This window comes from Thamnophis sirtalis, unplaced genomic scaffold, assembly GCF_051295495.1.
Source record: "Thamnophis sirtalis isolate CommonGarterSnake01/CBP01778 unplaced genomic scaffold, rThaSir2_p1.2 scaffold_10, whole genome shotgun sequence".
Classification (NCBI taxonomy): domain Eukaryota; kingdom Metazoa; phylum Chordata; class Lepidosauria; order Squamata; family Natricidae; genus Thamnophis; species Thamnophis sirtalis.
The window spans coordinates 45,683,175-45,699,975 of record NW_028261390.1 but is presented as its reverse complement, the minus strand read 5'-3'; the positions used below and the strand labels follow the sequence as shown (position 1 = coordinate 45,699,975).

Here is a 16,801-nt window from a genome sequence, read left to right as displayed (position 1 = left end):
TAAAAAGCATTAAATATTTAGCTAACCATCTAAAGCATTTCACTTGCTAACGCAGTATTCACCTGATGATTAAATTATAGGAATCCAGTAAATTATTCTAAGTCTGCAGCAGTTTAGATCCGAGGTAGATTCAGAATGAAATTCAGAAGGTTTTTGATAATTAAAAGTTTTCAGGAAACTGGAGACATTTCTATTAGGTTTAATCACAACAAATATCAGTAAAGAGACTCTATATCTAATTCTACATATCATTTACTGCGGTAAGAATAACATATGCACAGAAATGGAGGAACAACACAGTACCGGACGAAGATGAGATAATACGGAAGATCTTAGAATGTGCGGAGATGGATAAATTGACCAAAGAAATTGAAGGAAAGGAGGAAACAGAGTACTATTTAGTTTGGGAAAAATGGTACAAATGGTTAATGATAGAAATAAGAATTTGGGAATTGTGGAATTACCGTAGAAGAATTAGGAAACAATGATAAGAAAGTAGAAAAAGTAGGATTTACAAAAGTAGAAAAAGATATACAATAGAATAAGTATACAATAAATAAGTCTGTAATAAAGACTGTCTCATACAAATGACCAAACATAGACTATTAAGTATTAAATAAAGGCGTAAGAAATAAAAGGACCATAAATGTAAAATTAGAATGTATAGAGGGGGAAACAATACTTGTAAGGATGTACTGACTGATCTCTGCTGTAAGAAGGAACGTACAGTTCCAGTGCTGTCTGTAAGTTTTGAATATGTTTTTGTCAATGTGTTTAAGTGTTTAAAAGAAAATAAAAAATAAAAAAAGTTTTTAGAATTTGGAGCTACATACCTCTAAAATACTATAGTCAGTTCCTCGAGCATACATGACAACCGCATGAGTAGAATATGTTCTCAGCCTCATAGTGAGTTTCATTTCCTCTTTGTTTTCATTTTCTATGAGGCGATACTTCACATAACTGCTTCCAGTAAAAGTCACTGCTTGTCCAACTGATACTTAAAAGGAAAACCACAAACCAGGATTTACCAACTGCAGACCGTATCTCAATTAGACAAAGAGGATTAAGTGATAAAACCTTACCAGGGCATTGGGTGGCAGTGCTTCCATCACAAACACAAGTGTACTTCTCTTCCTGAAGGTCAGCTAAGCATTCGGTACCTTCAGGGCATGGATTTCTCTCACAAATACTGTTCATGAGAGGGCATCTTCCATCTGGGAAACACAAAACAGAGCATAACTTTAGTTTTATTCCTGCCTCTCCTCTCCACCTCTCAGTAATTATTCAAGCAGGAGCACCTAAACCTCTGATCCTAATTTTGTTCAGGCACAACAGGTGATGAAAATGATAGCTGTCAGAAGGCAGGAGGAAGGAGAATGTGACAGCCAGCCAGCAAGCAATCATTCTATCGTTCAGTTGTAAATTGCTATCAGATCAAATTCTGCTGGGAAAATTACTCAGCCGAGATTGTACTCTTTTTTTCCCCTTATCCCTCTACAGAATTCATAAATTATGTTATCTAGGTAAACCATACGCTGTTTATCATTTTCAAATCCTTTGGAGCCGGCAGGCAGAATTTTCTAGGAGTTGCAATTCTCCAGTCACACCATGAATGTATGTTTTCTTAAAGGCCCACACTGAATATCCTTAGGGATAGAACTGCTAGCTGTGAAAGCCATCAAGATAAGGATATGAAAAATGAAGTTCTTAAATGTTTGAGAGACCTCCAAACTTTTCCTAGAGGCTACAGCCAGCATGATTTGGGGAAAAAGCTATTTACGATAGTGAGGTCAAAAGCTTGGCCTCTCCACTCTACCACTGTTTTACGTTTTGCTCAATATAAGGTTACACTTATAACCGTGGCTATTAAATAGGAGGGCGTCAATTTTTGTATTTTATGCAAAGGATATTCCCTATACTTCAGTTATTGTTTTTCTGCTTAAGAGCGTAGAGAGTTGATTCTGTACCTTAGAACATAAATAGTCCTTACCTTTACAAAGGCAGACTGCACTTCTATGGTGATGTGGTGTGACAAAGCTCAGTCTAGCCGTGCTGTGAGTTGACATTATTTTCTCATCCACCGTCACTTTTTCATCACAAAATTTCCAAGGGCAATCCAAACCCAAGCAGAGTTTGTGGAAAACTTTAAGGATTTGGACACCTGAGATCTCTTCAAGATCAGGCACAGACGAATTTATTTTGTGGAGTAAGGCTCTGGTTGAATGCGGAGAACTAGCAGCCTTTTCAACAAACAGCAATACATCAAGATTTGATGGATGATCGGAAGGTTGTAAGCTGATTATCTGAATATCATTTCTTCTAACTCCCAAGGAAGTCCTTAAAGCCCTTTGAAAATTGCGCCAATAGTCACCAATGAATTCTTCTGGGGCAAGGTTGGCAAACTGAAAAGTTATGCTGTGATTCAGCAATTCTTGTGTCACCTGTTTGATATGTACTGCAATGATAGCTGCAGTGGTAAACTTTCCATCTGTGACAGTAACGTTCAGGGGGTACTGTCCTACATCTAACCTTTTGTGAGCAATCAGTTTGCCCCCAGTGCTAGAAACACTGAACAGAGATTCCATATGGGGATCCAGTTTGTATGTTAGCGTGTCATAAACATCTTGGTCTGTTGCATGGACTTTTCCAATGACGCCACCACCATATTCTTCTCCAAAGATTGTGATGAAGATTTCTAACGGCAGGATTGCAGGAGGGTGGATACTTTCCTCTATTATTTTAATGTCGATGTGAGTCACAGAAGACAACTGAGGCCTTCCACTGTCAGCCACCTAGAATAAACAATGATTTTGTACTCAATCTAACTCACCTTTAACTTAAAGCACTGTAAGATGCAAAATACAGGTATTTTTTACAAACACAAAGGACTAATGAAGATCATATAAAACTGAACTTGAAAGAAGCATTACCAAGGAGTGGAAAATACCCTGTTTCCCTGAAAATAAGACCTCCCTGAATTATAAGCTGAATTGGGCTTTTGAGCGCATGTGCTAAAATAAACCCTCTCTCCTAAAATAAGCCCTCTCCTAAAATTTTTAACCAAATGTATAGCCAGTCCATGCCATTTCCTGGGGGAGGGGGGAAGATGCCCCAAGCGCCCCAGATAGACCTGCCATTCATGCAGAATGTGGATTCCGTTCCCACAAACTCTAGCTACTGCACCCCTTCTCTCAGTGGTGGCTGCAAAAACAGCGACAGGCTCAGCTAGGCTGGCAAGAGTATGCCAGAAACAGAACTTCCAGCCCTCTCTCGATCAGCTGAGCCATGGACCGAGGTTAAGGGACCTCCTGCACCTCAAAAATAATAAGACCTCCCCAAAAATAAGGCCAAGCGCTTATTTCATGGGTCAAAAGAAAATAAGACCCTGTCTAAATTTGGGGGGAAATATGGTATCTATCACACTTATTCAGTTCAATTTGCTTTTAGTATCTCAGTTATGATGAAGAACTATTCAATGTACACAGGAAACATTAGTTACTGGCAAAATTTAGAAAGAAATGCCTAGGCAGTAACAGATGATAAGTACCCAATTTTTCTCTGAAGGAAATGGAATATTTCTGATACCCCATTTTTTTAACAACGATAAGAATAAAAGGACTACTGTTTCAAATTAAGTTCATTACTAGCAAGTTTCTAAGCTGACAATTTATAGAAGAGAAGCTTATTTTAAATATATAATCCGGGATACTATTTCTGAGTTCTGCAAGTGGCTTTTTAGATTCTGCAAAATGAAGAGATTCATTTAAATCTGGTCATTGCTCATTCTTAAGCCTGGCGGGCATCTGAGGCAAGTTCCATCATCAACAGAATTCACTTTGTGTGGCTAGAAAACCTGACAATAAAGTGCAACTTCTCCCTACTACAAGGTTTCAGCAATATCTATTTATGAAAGCTTCTCCGATACGATTGAAACAGTTTAATTGCCTCCTCAAAACCATTTTTTAATATAGCTTAATTAATTTAATTTGAAATCAGTGTGGTAAAATGGTATAAAACATTCATTATAAACCTTTATAGGAAAGGCAGACCTTTTAAATATGTGAAAAATTTATACATACTAAAAATGACTTTGGAATCACAAATTCAGAATGTTCTCTAATGCACTAAAATGATCAAAGATGCAATAACAATCACAAACCGCAGATGGCAGTTGGATTGTGTTTTGTTCTTTCAGAATTCAGAGCAATTTTTGTTCAGATCCTTAACTATTCCAGAAATGTCTTAATATAATTACAAAGCATCCTTTTACAATTCCTTAAATAATCCATTATGTACTTCATCAGAAACCATTTATTTTGGTATCATGTAGGAATGATACCAAAATCAGGCTTGAAAGGGAATGAGATGTTATGGTGCTCTTTATGTACAAATGCCACTGATCTGGGAAAGGTACATTCTTGATAATGTTGTAATATTATTTTCTTTATTAATATGCCTAGATTGAATGATTGATAAAATGTTTATGCCACCTCTCAGCCTTGTAAGGGGATTCCATTGCTCTTCAGGGGTAATTAGATAGGTTTCAGGAAATAAATCTTCCATAAAAAGTTTCACAAGGAATCAGATGTAACCCTGGCCAGGCTGGTGAGTTCTATAGTACCGCTGCACTAGAGTGGTAACTTTTGCCTTTTTATTACTCTTCAGTATCATAATAATATCTTAAACGTACTTTCTATAAAGAACAGAAATGGACCATTAATCTATCAATGGTTATATATATATAAGATTTTCCCCTGTCCAGTCATGTATGGCTCTAGGGGGTGATGCTCATCTCTGTTTCCTAGTCGAGAGAACCAGTGTTGGCTGAAGAAACTTCCATAGTTATGTGTCTGGCATGACTATACACCAAGATAGATGGTACACTGTTATCTTCCCAGTGAAGTGGTATCTATTTAGTACTTGCATTTGCATTCTTACGAACTGGGGCAGGAATGGGAGCTCACCCAGTCACGTGGTGCTTGGGACTTGAACTATCAATCTTCTGGGTCAACAAGCCCAGTGTCTTAATTTTATTAGAATGGAATGACCATCGTAATAAAATAGTAAAGATGTAGTAATTATAATGATTTGGAAAATCAGCTTAAATTGAAATGATTTGACCATACTAGTACATACTAATCCTTTCACAGCCCAGTTATTTCAACATTATAGCATTTCATACCTTAATATGAAGCACGTAATGATCCTTCACTTTGCGCTGTAGCTGAATACCAGTTATAAGCACTGCATGTTGGTTGATCTCAAAAGCATTATCTTCATTTCCACTCAGAATTGTGAAAAGAAACGGTGGGCCATTGTGGGAGGAGTCTTTGTCTGTGACCACCAGCTGCTGAACGTTATATCCAATTGGCTTATTTTCCTATAAAAGTGGGAAGAAATCTTCTGACACAAGCCCTTAAAGGATGCTTTATGTGGACGTGTTAATATAGTTACAAAGCTACTTTCAACTACAAAGATGTAACATGATAATGGGACAAGAAGCTCCATTTTGAATTCACAACTATTGTTTCAGATTGAATGGGATATTTCAATCTTTCTCAAACTGCTAAAACTTATTTATAAGATAAGACAGATACTTTACATTTAGGATAAATCTTTCAAACTCAACACGGGTCATGTGGATTTCAAATTTAATTTTTTTGAACATTACTTAGCAGGTGTGCTTTGTCTTCCCTCTTGGCTTTGTACAGTGGAAGAAAACATGATCAGCCTGACTTTTCACCACATGTAAAGCACTGAGCACAATGATCCAGCTCAATCAGTTGTTCCATTTCAAATGAGGTTGCTGCAAATATGCTACTTTTACACATATTATCATGTCCTTTTCAGATCATAGAAAGTATTAAAATACAAGAATATAAAGTATACAAACATGTAAGTATCAGTAACGGCAACCTCTCTCTCCCCTCCTTATTACTGAAAATGGTTAGGTGAGGTAGTTCCATAATTTCCAAATCAATATCTTCAATTAATTAATAATAAATATAATTATAACATTTCTGGCGTATACTGAAAACATGTTAAAGTCCTTCCAAGCAAATAAAAATGCTACATACATAATGTCTGAATATACGTTATAGTGAATAGCTCTGGCTGTTAAGAAATTAGGTAAAATGTGTAAGTTTCTTAATAATATATTGGGCGTTTCTCAAATAGATCTCAAGTTTCCTAGCTCCTTCCTACCCTTAATATAATATCATCTAATTGATATATTTTCTGAATTTATTTATTTTTAGGAAATGAATACTATCTAATGCAAGTTAACCTTCAGCTTGGATGAACAAAAAATACTGAGGTGGTGGGGAGTGGGTTGTTTGCTTCTAACAGACTTCTAGTTTTTTGTTTTTATTTTTCTGAAATGACCACTGTTGAAGTAGGATGCTAGATTAGATGAAATGTGTTTAGCTATTAGGACAATCCTAAAGTACAAAAGTCTCAGTAACAAAACATCCAGGATTACTTCCTGTCTGTGTCATAACCCTCTGTGAAATAAATCCTTTAATCTCTCTGTCACTTTACTTCCGATGCAGTTAAAGGAGAGCTAAGCTTACTGTTTCCTATCCTTTGTTTGATTCATGTATTTTACGATGCAACCCAACTAGGCCTCCAACCATCAACTTTTTTCTGACAATCAACATGCCAAAAGTAAGTAAGCTTAGCTAGTAAATTCTGTAAGAGTGAAATTAAAGATCCAGGCAGGGTATATTTAATGTATGATGTCTACTAATATTATAAATGCACTACATATAAATGCACTATTATCACAAAGCAAGCAAGCATCTGAATGAGGAATTTTAGCTACAAATAAAGGGAAATGAGAATATTTTTCATCTCTTATTTAAATGTCCTCATGTTCACCTTTACTGCATATTTGTAAGAGGATAAATTTGATATTGCTAATTTAAGTGTGTTAAAACCTTGTTTTCTTGTTCAACAGAACAATATTCTTAATTGTACTCCTGGTTTTTGTTTGTATTTGTATTTTTAAAAGAAATTTGTCAATTACTGTCAGTAAATATTACTATTATCCTTTGCTGTCTTTTTGTATATTGCAAATTCAAACATTAAAACCAACTTATAGATGATGCTGTTAAATATATTTCATGTTTAGCTGCTCTCTACTTAAGAATATCCATAAAGGTTTAACAAATACATTTTGAGTACGAACATTCAAATCAATTAACATTTCACTGTTAATCGCTGATTTCTAATGACTTACTGAATCAGAAAATAAGTTCATTGAGCTTTGATAGTTTCTTTTCCTTGCAATTATGCTATGTTTTGTTTCTTTCAGTAGAAAGCAAAAGAGCTTCATTTCTCATGTTGGCAAAACTAAATTTGTGAGATTCTGCTGTCCCCAAAGAATAAGAAATAATAGTTTCCATTTCCAAGATGAACTTACATAAATTATCAATTTCAACCTAGTAACATAGTTAGAAGTACCTATGAAAATAAAAGGATCCTCCCCCTTGTCCTATATAATTTTTTGAAGGAAATAAAAGCAGCAAAGTTGTCAATATGGATTTCCTTTAAAAAATCAGGATAAGGACTGACTTCTTTTTTGAAGCCATGGAATCAGGGAAGAGAATTTTTAAATTGTTAGCATTTTCAGGGACACTATTTGTCAACTCCCAAAAGATACGCGTCTAAACTCAGACTCTGCAACTGATCAAGTGTCACTGAAAATTTATGTAAATGTTTTACAATCCTCTAATGGTTGAATTATATTACATTGTAAGTAGAATCTTTCCAATAGATTAGGAAACAAACAGAATACATCAAATGCTAGAATATAATATGTATGAATTACCTGAATAATAATGCTATAATTCTCCTTTGAAAATAAGGGAGGATTATCATTTATATCAGATACATCAATATTGACTGTAGTTGTGTTGGTTCTTGGTGGGTATCCATTGTCTGATGCTTGAACTGTCAAAGTATAACCTGAAATCTTCAGAGTGAAACACACAGAAAAGATTAACACAATTAGGCTCTATTCTTTTGAACTATAAAATTCTCCACATTTTGCGTTAAGAAATTTTATACAGCTTTTAAATGAACAACACAGCATCTGGCCATAAACAATGCTAGTTGCTTTACACCAATGATTCATATATAAGCATCTATCCATTACAGTACCAACTATGTAGCGCAAACAACATATTGTATTTTTTGGAGTGTAAGACGCACCTTTTTCCTTCCTAAGAGGGTGAAAATTTGGATGTGTCTTATACACTTATACGCATTCATAGTCCCACCCATCAGTCGGCCCCCACCCTTTGGCTTCTGACTCCCAGCAATTTACCTCCTTGCAGCAAATGGGGAAGATGGGACTTGAGAAGGCGGCAATAGGCTATGGCAATCCCTAAAGCCTGAAACAGCTGATGATTGGGAGGCCCATGCTGAAATTGAAAGTGAAACTTGCTGTTTGCTGTGGGGAGGCAAATTGCGGGGAGGCAGAGGCAGATTTTTTTTTCTTGTGCTAATCAGGCTGTTTGCTGCAAGGAGGTAAGTCAATAACTATAAATGTCTATGGAATGTTCAAATTATTAGACTTAGTCTTTAAAGACTGCTTTATTATTGTTCTAGAAAACTTAACAAAACGAAGCAGCTTTTTAAAATAAATGTTTGATCTGAAGAGGCCCAATGCTATTGTATCTTCTTTTAAATAGAGCAGAATAACATATACTTCCAGAAAGCCACATCAATTTTAACAGCTTCTGTACAAGTATAGTCTGAAATGTAACAGTGTCTTGTTGTTTTGTTAGACCCTGACTTAGTCATGTTTGGAGTAGATCTATTTAAATATTTGGGAGGAGTTATGTGACAACAGTTAAGAAAACTTTCAGGCATTAATATACTGCCATAATGTACATTTCTCCAATTCTTCGCTATTTCTGTGCGTCAGGCACACATGCACAGAAATACACCACAAACAGTGTATATTGTCTGTAATGTTTGCTGTTTGTTGCAAGGAGGCAAATTGCTGGAAGGCAGAGGCAGATTTTTCCCCCTTGCTTTCCTCCCCAAAATCTAGGTGCGTCTTATACTTCAGAGTGTCTTATGCTACGAAAAATATGGTAACTAAGCCAAGAAACAATTTTTTGTGAATAGAGCCAGTTTATATATACTGGCCTGTACTCTATAAATCAGTTTTAGTAATATATTACAAACCTCTACACCATATCTACTTTGACTACTGCAGTGCAATTAACACAACATCTAGCAGTAATGATGCTAACTTTTGTAAGTCTCAGCTGCTTGTAATGAAGTATATATATATACCGACTGGCAAATGTTTACCAGGTGTAATTTCAACTTCTTGGATTAACAGTTAAATCTCTAAATTGCTTAAGGATCAACTATCTGAAAGACTATCTCTACAGTTATAAGGTAGCCTTATAACTTACAATTAGCAGGAAAAACCATAAGAAGATGTTGTCTATTTAATCTGGTATGTCAGGGAAAGCCTTTTCTTCTTTCATCTTTCCCTCTCTATTACCTATTTTATTTGTAATAGTGGCAAATATCTGTTTGCTGGTGTTATTTGGTGTCGGTATGGGTAGAAATTAAGGATTTGGGATTGTTCCGTTTGACTTCTAGCCAGTGTTGGTGAATCCCTATTCTGACACACAGCACCCAAACCACAACACATCACACAGCCAATCACCTTGCGAAAACTAACCTTATCATACACAAATGGGGTGTTGGAAATGAGAACCAGAATACTAGGAATAGCAATAACCCATAGCTTGACTGGAGTAACACAAAATCATCAGTCATGCTATGACCTGCCACTCTTGTGAGTTCATCAAAGCCTGGCACTCCACAAGCAATTCCATCAACAGATACATTTACTTACAACCACTCTACGAACCCCTCGGAATCCAAATCAACTGGACAGCCAACCAGAGACAGCACCAACAAATACCACCCTTCCCTCACCCCACCAGCAATTCACCTCCCAATGACTCTGATTTGATGTAACCTCCTTATCACTTGAAACCTTTATAAACAGAAGAACACTAACATCCCCTAAACTCTGCTGAAAATATTTCCTAGCCTGGTAATGAAATGATGATGTACTAAAAATTAAAATTGTAAGAAGTAAAAGGAAAGAATATAAAGTTGAGTTAATTGATGAAGATAAAATAACAAGATACATTTTTACTTCTGGCCATCTTGTATGGATTTTCTGCTGGTACATGAACTGAAAAGATGATTTTTATGGATATTTGTTTTTTTTTTTTAGAGATAAGAGATGGGATATGGAATGAAGTGATGAATGCTTAGAGAGGTTTAAGAATCTCTAAATTTGTTCATATGTGTTGTGATAAAAGTTGAAGTCACTTCTTTATATTATATGTATATTTATTTTCTCTATTATATGCTTTTTCTTTTTCCTTGTGCCTTTTATTCCTTTCTATTCCCTTTACTTGCTTTAAGTCTGTTTGTATTAGATTTTAATCAAAATAATAAAATAGGTTGAGGGTAAAAGTTCATTTTCCAAGCTTGTGGATTGGTTTCTGAACATTCTATCCACTGCAGGATGAAGGCCTCTTCCATATGTTTCCAACCAATCCAGTCCTGAGCTTTGCCAATTGTACTCACAATACTTGCTACATTTTAGCACATTCATATATTGTTATAGAATTTGATTTCTTTTCATTTCTTCTTTGTTCTATTGAGAACATAATTGAGATTCTTTTGACCTTTAAGAAGCCTGTTTTGCAAATCCAATTGAAAAAAAAGATCCAGGACCTTGTCTAGTTTTTTCATTGGTACTTCCTTTTTAAATTTTAAAACACCAGCCAATTCCTTCCAGTGAAATGTCATTTTCTAAGTCTTATTCTTGGCCTCTCAGTTGTAAATCTACTTTTCTATCTTGTCAGATAAAATTTGTCCTACATCTGTCATTTCTTCAATAATATCTCTTGGACATAGTCTATACAAAGAAGACTTTTAATACGGATATTGTGGATATTTTCTAATTCCATTCTGAAAGTTTCCTTCAGTTTTTTGTTATAAGATTTTGCATCATTCCACACACATGTATATCTTCTGCCTACCTGAAATCATAAAATTGCTTATGTTTGTTATGTCTTGTAAAAAACAAAATAGGATTTATTTTTCCACTTGAAACTGTTTGTCCGTTGTAATTCCAAAATCTTATTGTGAAAGTTTCAATATTCAATATTTTTTCTTTAACTAATAGATAATATCTAGAAATACAGTTTAAACCATTACAAACATAATCTTAAATATAACCCTACTTTCTCTCTGTCGAGAAGTTTAGCCACTTTAATTTCCCCCAAAGTGGGATCAATTGTGAAAGGATTTCCTTGGTTGCCATCTATAATAGAGTATCGAATGTGGTTGTTCAAAGGCCCATCAGCATCAGCTGCCATAATCTAAAAGAGACACATTTCTGAATTAAAACCAAGCTAAGTAGATAGTGATTTTCTTTTAAATTGTTTAACTTTTCAGATAAACATTTTCGAGATTTATAAGTCTTATCTAAACCAATCTATCCTTAATTATAAATTAAATCATATTGCAGAATCAATATTCAGGACATTATAGCAATTTATAATCTCAGTTTAATAGCAATGACATTTAGATTTATATACTGCTTCCCAGTGCTTTCCAGCCCTGTCTAAGCAGTTTACAGAGTCAGCATATTGCCCCGAACAATCTGGCTCCTCATTTTACCGACCTTGCAAGGATGGAAGGCTAAGTCAACCTTGAGCCATGAGAACTGAGCTGCTGAACTTCTGGCAGCTGGTGATCAGCAGAAATAGCCTGCACTGCACCACTGTGGCTCTTAAAATAATACTTCAGAAAAATCAGCAAATATAGAACATATTATTCTTTCATGCACTGCTGTTTAAGCATAATTTTTGTTCTTCTAAAATGCAAGAGTCATGCAGGACTATCTCAGGGAAGCTAGGAATGGAAGTACATACTGTGATGATTGATTGTTCAACTTCAGCGTCTTCACTGATTACTGCTGTATAAATGTCTTGACTGAATACTGGAGTATTATCATTGATATCTGTTATGTTTATATTCACTGTTACAACATCACTTAGTGAAGGTGTTCCTCCATCAGTGGCTTCTACCATCAGAAAATGCTCAGAGGAAATTTCATAATCAAGGCTTCCAATAATAAAAATTCCACCTAGAAAAAAAGTGACACTAATCGTTACAGCAAGTAAAATGACAATGATATATTTCAAATTGCTTCATAAATTATTTCAGGTTTAGTAACTGGTTTGAAGCTTTAAATGTTTCTGTTTTGTAACATGAGAAAGAGATGAAAATAACCCCTCTTGAAAATAATCCATGCTTTTATGGCTGATCATGTTCATAATATATCCAATAGTATTATTTTCTATGATGCATTTCTGCTAAAAAGCTATCAATCGGTGATGAATAAATGTTAAAAGCAATCAAAGCAAGGGTGTATAATCAACGATAATCCTTTGGAAGTTGTTGATCTGCAATTCCTCAAATCTGTTACTTCTGTGAATTCTTAAAGACTGTTTTTGCAACAGGATTTGGATTCTTCGCTTCTTGTAATCAAATCTATTGCTAATCTCTTAATATAAGTTGTGCATAAAAGTCCACACAAAAAGTCCAAGGGAACAATTGTGACAAAACTGTCACAAAATGTTTCCAACTTATGTACTTGAAGATATAAGAATGTAAATATATAATAGCAACATTAGTGTAATTGTATTGTCTATGTGTTGTCATGCTGGCATTACTGAGCTGGATATAAATTGGTGTTGATTGTGTACATGCTCATCTTTTTAAACAAATGAAAGGTTGCTTGAAAGCTTTGAGGTAATCTTTTATTAATTTAAAATGAAATTAATCTAATGTAAGACCTTATTTCACACTTCAAAGAAGTTGGTTACGATTCTCTTATTGTTGGAAATATAACTTGGAAGTTGTGGCTTCTTGAATATATTTTGAAGTTATTCACCAGTCTACTAATATGACTTTATAATGATAACGTTTTTTTGGTTCCTAACCATTTGATTGGTATAAATGGAATTTATCAACATATCAAGTAGTACGGTAGACTTTTCAAGCTTTGGATGTAGCCCACAGAAATCATATAAAGCTGGAACAATATAGTAATGCCTGATTGGTTTTTTAAAAAAGTGTGCATTTATATGTGTTTCTATATTTGAACTTTTATTCACATACATAGACAAAAAGGGATTTTCAAGCAATTGGTCTTATTTACGTTTAGTTTATGATTTTTTTTTGTCTCCAACCTTTGCGTCTTGGTGGCCTGGCTAGGGGTCGGGGGAAACTGGGCTATTCTAGAAAAATTAGAGGAGTATTTCTTAAAAGTTTTTTTTTGTCTCATGTCCCCTTTACTTAAAAAAATTATGAAGAGCCAAAAGAGCTTGTATTTTTTGTTTGGGCTATAAATGAACAGTTTTATGGCTAATTTACAACTATTTACAGTCTTTGCAGCATCTCTCATGATCGCCGTTAGTCAGTAAAACTGTAGAGATTTTCAATCATCCAGGTCATGGCTGTCCCAAAGGTGCTTTTTCTAGAGGTAAGTGGACCTTTTTTTCCCTTGAAGATGTTTCGCTTCTCATCCAAGAAGCTTCTTCAACTCTGACAGGTGGAGAATTGAAGGATTTATATTCCTTGCAGAAACCCGGTATTTTGATCTTTTTAGAGGATTGTTGAATCACTTGGAAGTTCATCTGTGTCCTCAGGGTCACCTAATGGTTCCTGTAGTCTGCAATTTTTCTCTGGAAATCCATTCCTACTCCCACACCTTTCAAAGGGTTTTCATCCCAAACTGCATAACTAAAATGTCTGTAGAGATTTTCAGTCATCCGGTCAATCCAGGGGTGGGTTCCTGCCGGCAATACTACTGGTTTGGAGCCCCAAAATTTTTGTGCATGCTCATTTGCGCTTAAAAAGGTCTGTGAATGCACATATTAAAAAAGGGAAAAATACATTTTTTCAACGAAAAAATGTGCAGAACAGAAAATCAAGATGGCACCGCCAAGGATAGAATTGGTACAGCAACGTGTCTGGTCGAGTTACTACCTATTCGGCCAAACTGGTCCACTTCTAAGTCAATCGTACATAACCAGCCTATGATTGAAAATCATTGAAATAATATAACTTACCTGACCAATAAAGTGAGTGTGTGTCATTCCCACCCCTACTAAATTAGATGATTCTGGACCTGCATTATTTTGAAAGGGAATGTGACAGCACTGCATCACATAAAACTGAACCATTATTTTGAGAGGATGTCAGAAAAAAAGCATTTAAAAAAGCAAACAATTTAAGCCCGATAATTTGTCCAAGACTTTTACCCTTAATTTTTCTATCTCGTCAAATAAAATATGATATTGTGTTAACACAACACATTATACGAATGTTTAAAATGCACACATATATGCAGCCCATTATGCAATGTTGTAAAAGGGATGGGGTGACTCAGTGGCTAAGATGCTGAGCTTATAGATCAAAAAGTTGGCAGTTCGAATCCCTAGTGCCGTGTAATGGAGTGAGTTACTGTTACTTGTTCCAGCTTCTGCCAACCTAGCAGCTCAAAAGCATGTAAAAATGCAAGTAGAAAAATAGGGGTCCCCTTGGTGGGAAGGCAATAGCGTTCCATGAGCCTTCAGCATTTAGTCATGTCGGCCACATGACAGAGATGTCTTTGGACAACGCTGGCTCTTCGGCTTTAAAACGGAGATGAACACCGCCCCCTAGAGTCAGGAATGACTAGCACATATGTGCAAGGGGAACCTTTACCTTATGCAATCTGAATGCTAGTAATTTTTCTTTATTTATTAATAGTTATATGAATAAGTACCTGTTTTTGAATCAATACTGAATCTTCCATGCTCATTTCCACTCACTATGGAATAGGTGATTTCAGCATTGGCTTCAATATCCCGACTAGCAGCATAGACCTGAAGAATTTCCATTCCAACTATTGCATCTTCTGAGATAGTTGCACTGTATTCTTTATATTCAAAGACAGGAGGATTGTCATTTATATCCAGAACAGAAACCACCAGTGTAGCAGTAGAAGACAGCTTCCTTGGTGATCCGTCATCTTCAGCTTTCAATATTAAATGATATACTGCTTGTAACTCACGGTCTAAGGGCTTTTCTAACTTAAGAATTCCAGAGAATTCGTCTATAGAAAACTGCCCATCTGCATGTGTTAGCAGAGAATAATGAATCTTCTGATTTAAACCTACAATTAAAAAAGAAATAGCAAATTAAGTTTCTAAACAGTATATTCAAATGAATCTCTTTGATTAATGCAGAAAATAATGACAAAATTGTCACTTTCAAATTTTACCATATAGCTCTCTGCTAGTGTCAAATGACAAACAGTACAAATGTTTACACAACTTACCCTATTTTTTTCAAAATGCATGCATAAGTTCAATATATGCATATTGATACACAGAATTTAGTTTAAATGGACTACCCATGCCTCTAGTTAAATTATATGCTATTATCCATAACCACAAAACCTATACTTATATTCTTGTAATGATTATACCTTTTGTCTTCTAAGCACTAAAAAAAGCACTTCTGGGCTTTTTCCATAGCCCAGAAGATTCTAGGTAACATAGCTTGATCTAGAGTAGGGGTGTCAAACTTGATTTCTTTGAGGGCTTCATCAGGGTTGTATTTGACCTATGAGGCCCAGAATAGATGTGGCCAGGGTGGGCATGGCCAGTTCAACATCACTCGTGTCAGGGGCCCAAGTGCTTTGCCAGCGTGTCTGTGGAAGCCCAAGTGCTCTGCCAGGAAAAACAGAGCTCGGGAGTCCATTTTCACTGGCACAAGCACCGCGGCCTGATCCTTCACTGTTTCCAGGGTGGACCCATGGACCAGGTCTAAGTACCCTGTGGGCCAGATCCTGTCACCAGGCCTTGAGTTTGACATCCCTGATCTAAAGTAAGAAAAACTTCACAATTATATAGGCACTGGCTGCCAGCTGGAAGCAGTAGCAGTGGTGGGTTGCAGGCGCTATGCCCCAGTACGGGTGTACCGGAGCCTGCCCGGAGCACTTGGTACTTGGACCTGCCCACCTGCGCTCCTTACCTGTTTTTAAAGCCTTTGGCGCTTCCATGCATGGTTCGTACAGCGCCTGCGTGACGCTCCGCTGAGCAGCTGGAGCGCCTTGGAGGCTTGCGAAGGCATCGCTGGGAAGGTAAGATGCATGCGCGTGTCGTGCGCATGTGCATGCGGGCCACATGCATTCATGTTGAGGACGCCGGGCCCCGTTGCAACCGTAGCAGTTGCAATGGGATCCGGAACCCACCACTGAGCAGTAGCTAATACCAATCCCTGAACAGGACCTGTGAATTGTGATAAGATTATGCTCAGCCTCATCTACCCGTCAGGGATTGTATTATAAAAAGTAAGACTTATGAAATATAATTAACAAACAAATGCGTAAATAGTAGAAGTTTGTTTTAGAAATACATATTCTATAACTCATACCTGCATCTGCATCAGTAGCATGAACTCTTGTCAGCAAAGTGTTCAATTCAGTGTTTTCAAACACTGTGATGGAATAGGTTTCTGCTGTAAACTCTGGACGGTTATCATTCGTATCTTCTATATTCAGAATAATATTAGACTGGCAAAATCTTCCTCCGGCGTCTGAAGCCTTCACCATAAGGGAATATATGGATTTTTGCTCACGATCAAGTGTTGCTAATGTTTTCAGTTCACCTACAATGAAAATAAAGGA

At 36.1% G+C, this 16,801-nt stretch overlaps 1 protein-coding gene across 5 annotated transcripts in view; it reads right to left on the bottom strand.

The window, feature by feature from the left end:
- The window catches only part of FAT1 (FAT atypical cadherin 1), a 119,636-nt gene that overhangs the window by 16,984 nt on the left and 85,851 nt on the right, over positions 1-16,801 (bottom strand). For all 5 annotated transcript variants that reach the window (XR_001313312.2, XM_087724490.1, XM_014062249.2 and 2 more), the window contains exons 13-21: positions 16,549-16,782; positions 14,894-15,283; positions 11,991-12,205; positions 11,298-11,435; positions 7,832-7,975; positions 5,183-5,380; positions 1,991-2,792; positions 1,083-1,214; positions 834-997 (exon numbers count right to left, since the gene is read on the bottom strand). Coding sequence is in view for 4 of the 5 variants with exons in the window: in XM_087724490.1 (XP_087580616.1) it covers positions 834-997; positions 1,083-1,214; positions 1,991-2,792; positions 5,183-5,380; positions 7,832-7,975; positions 11,298-11,435; positions 11,991-12,205; positions 14,894-15,283; positions 16,549-16,782 (2,417 nt within the window). In the remaining variant the exon portion in view is untranslated. The remainder of the gene's footprint in view (positions 1-833; positions 998-1,082; positions 1,215-1,990; positions 2,793-5,182; positions 5,381-7,831; positions 7,976-11,297; positions 11,436-11,990; positions 12,206-14,893; positions 15,284-16,548; positions 16,783-16,801) is intronic.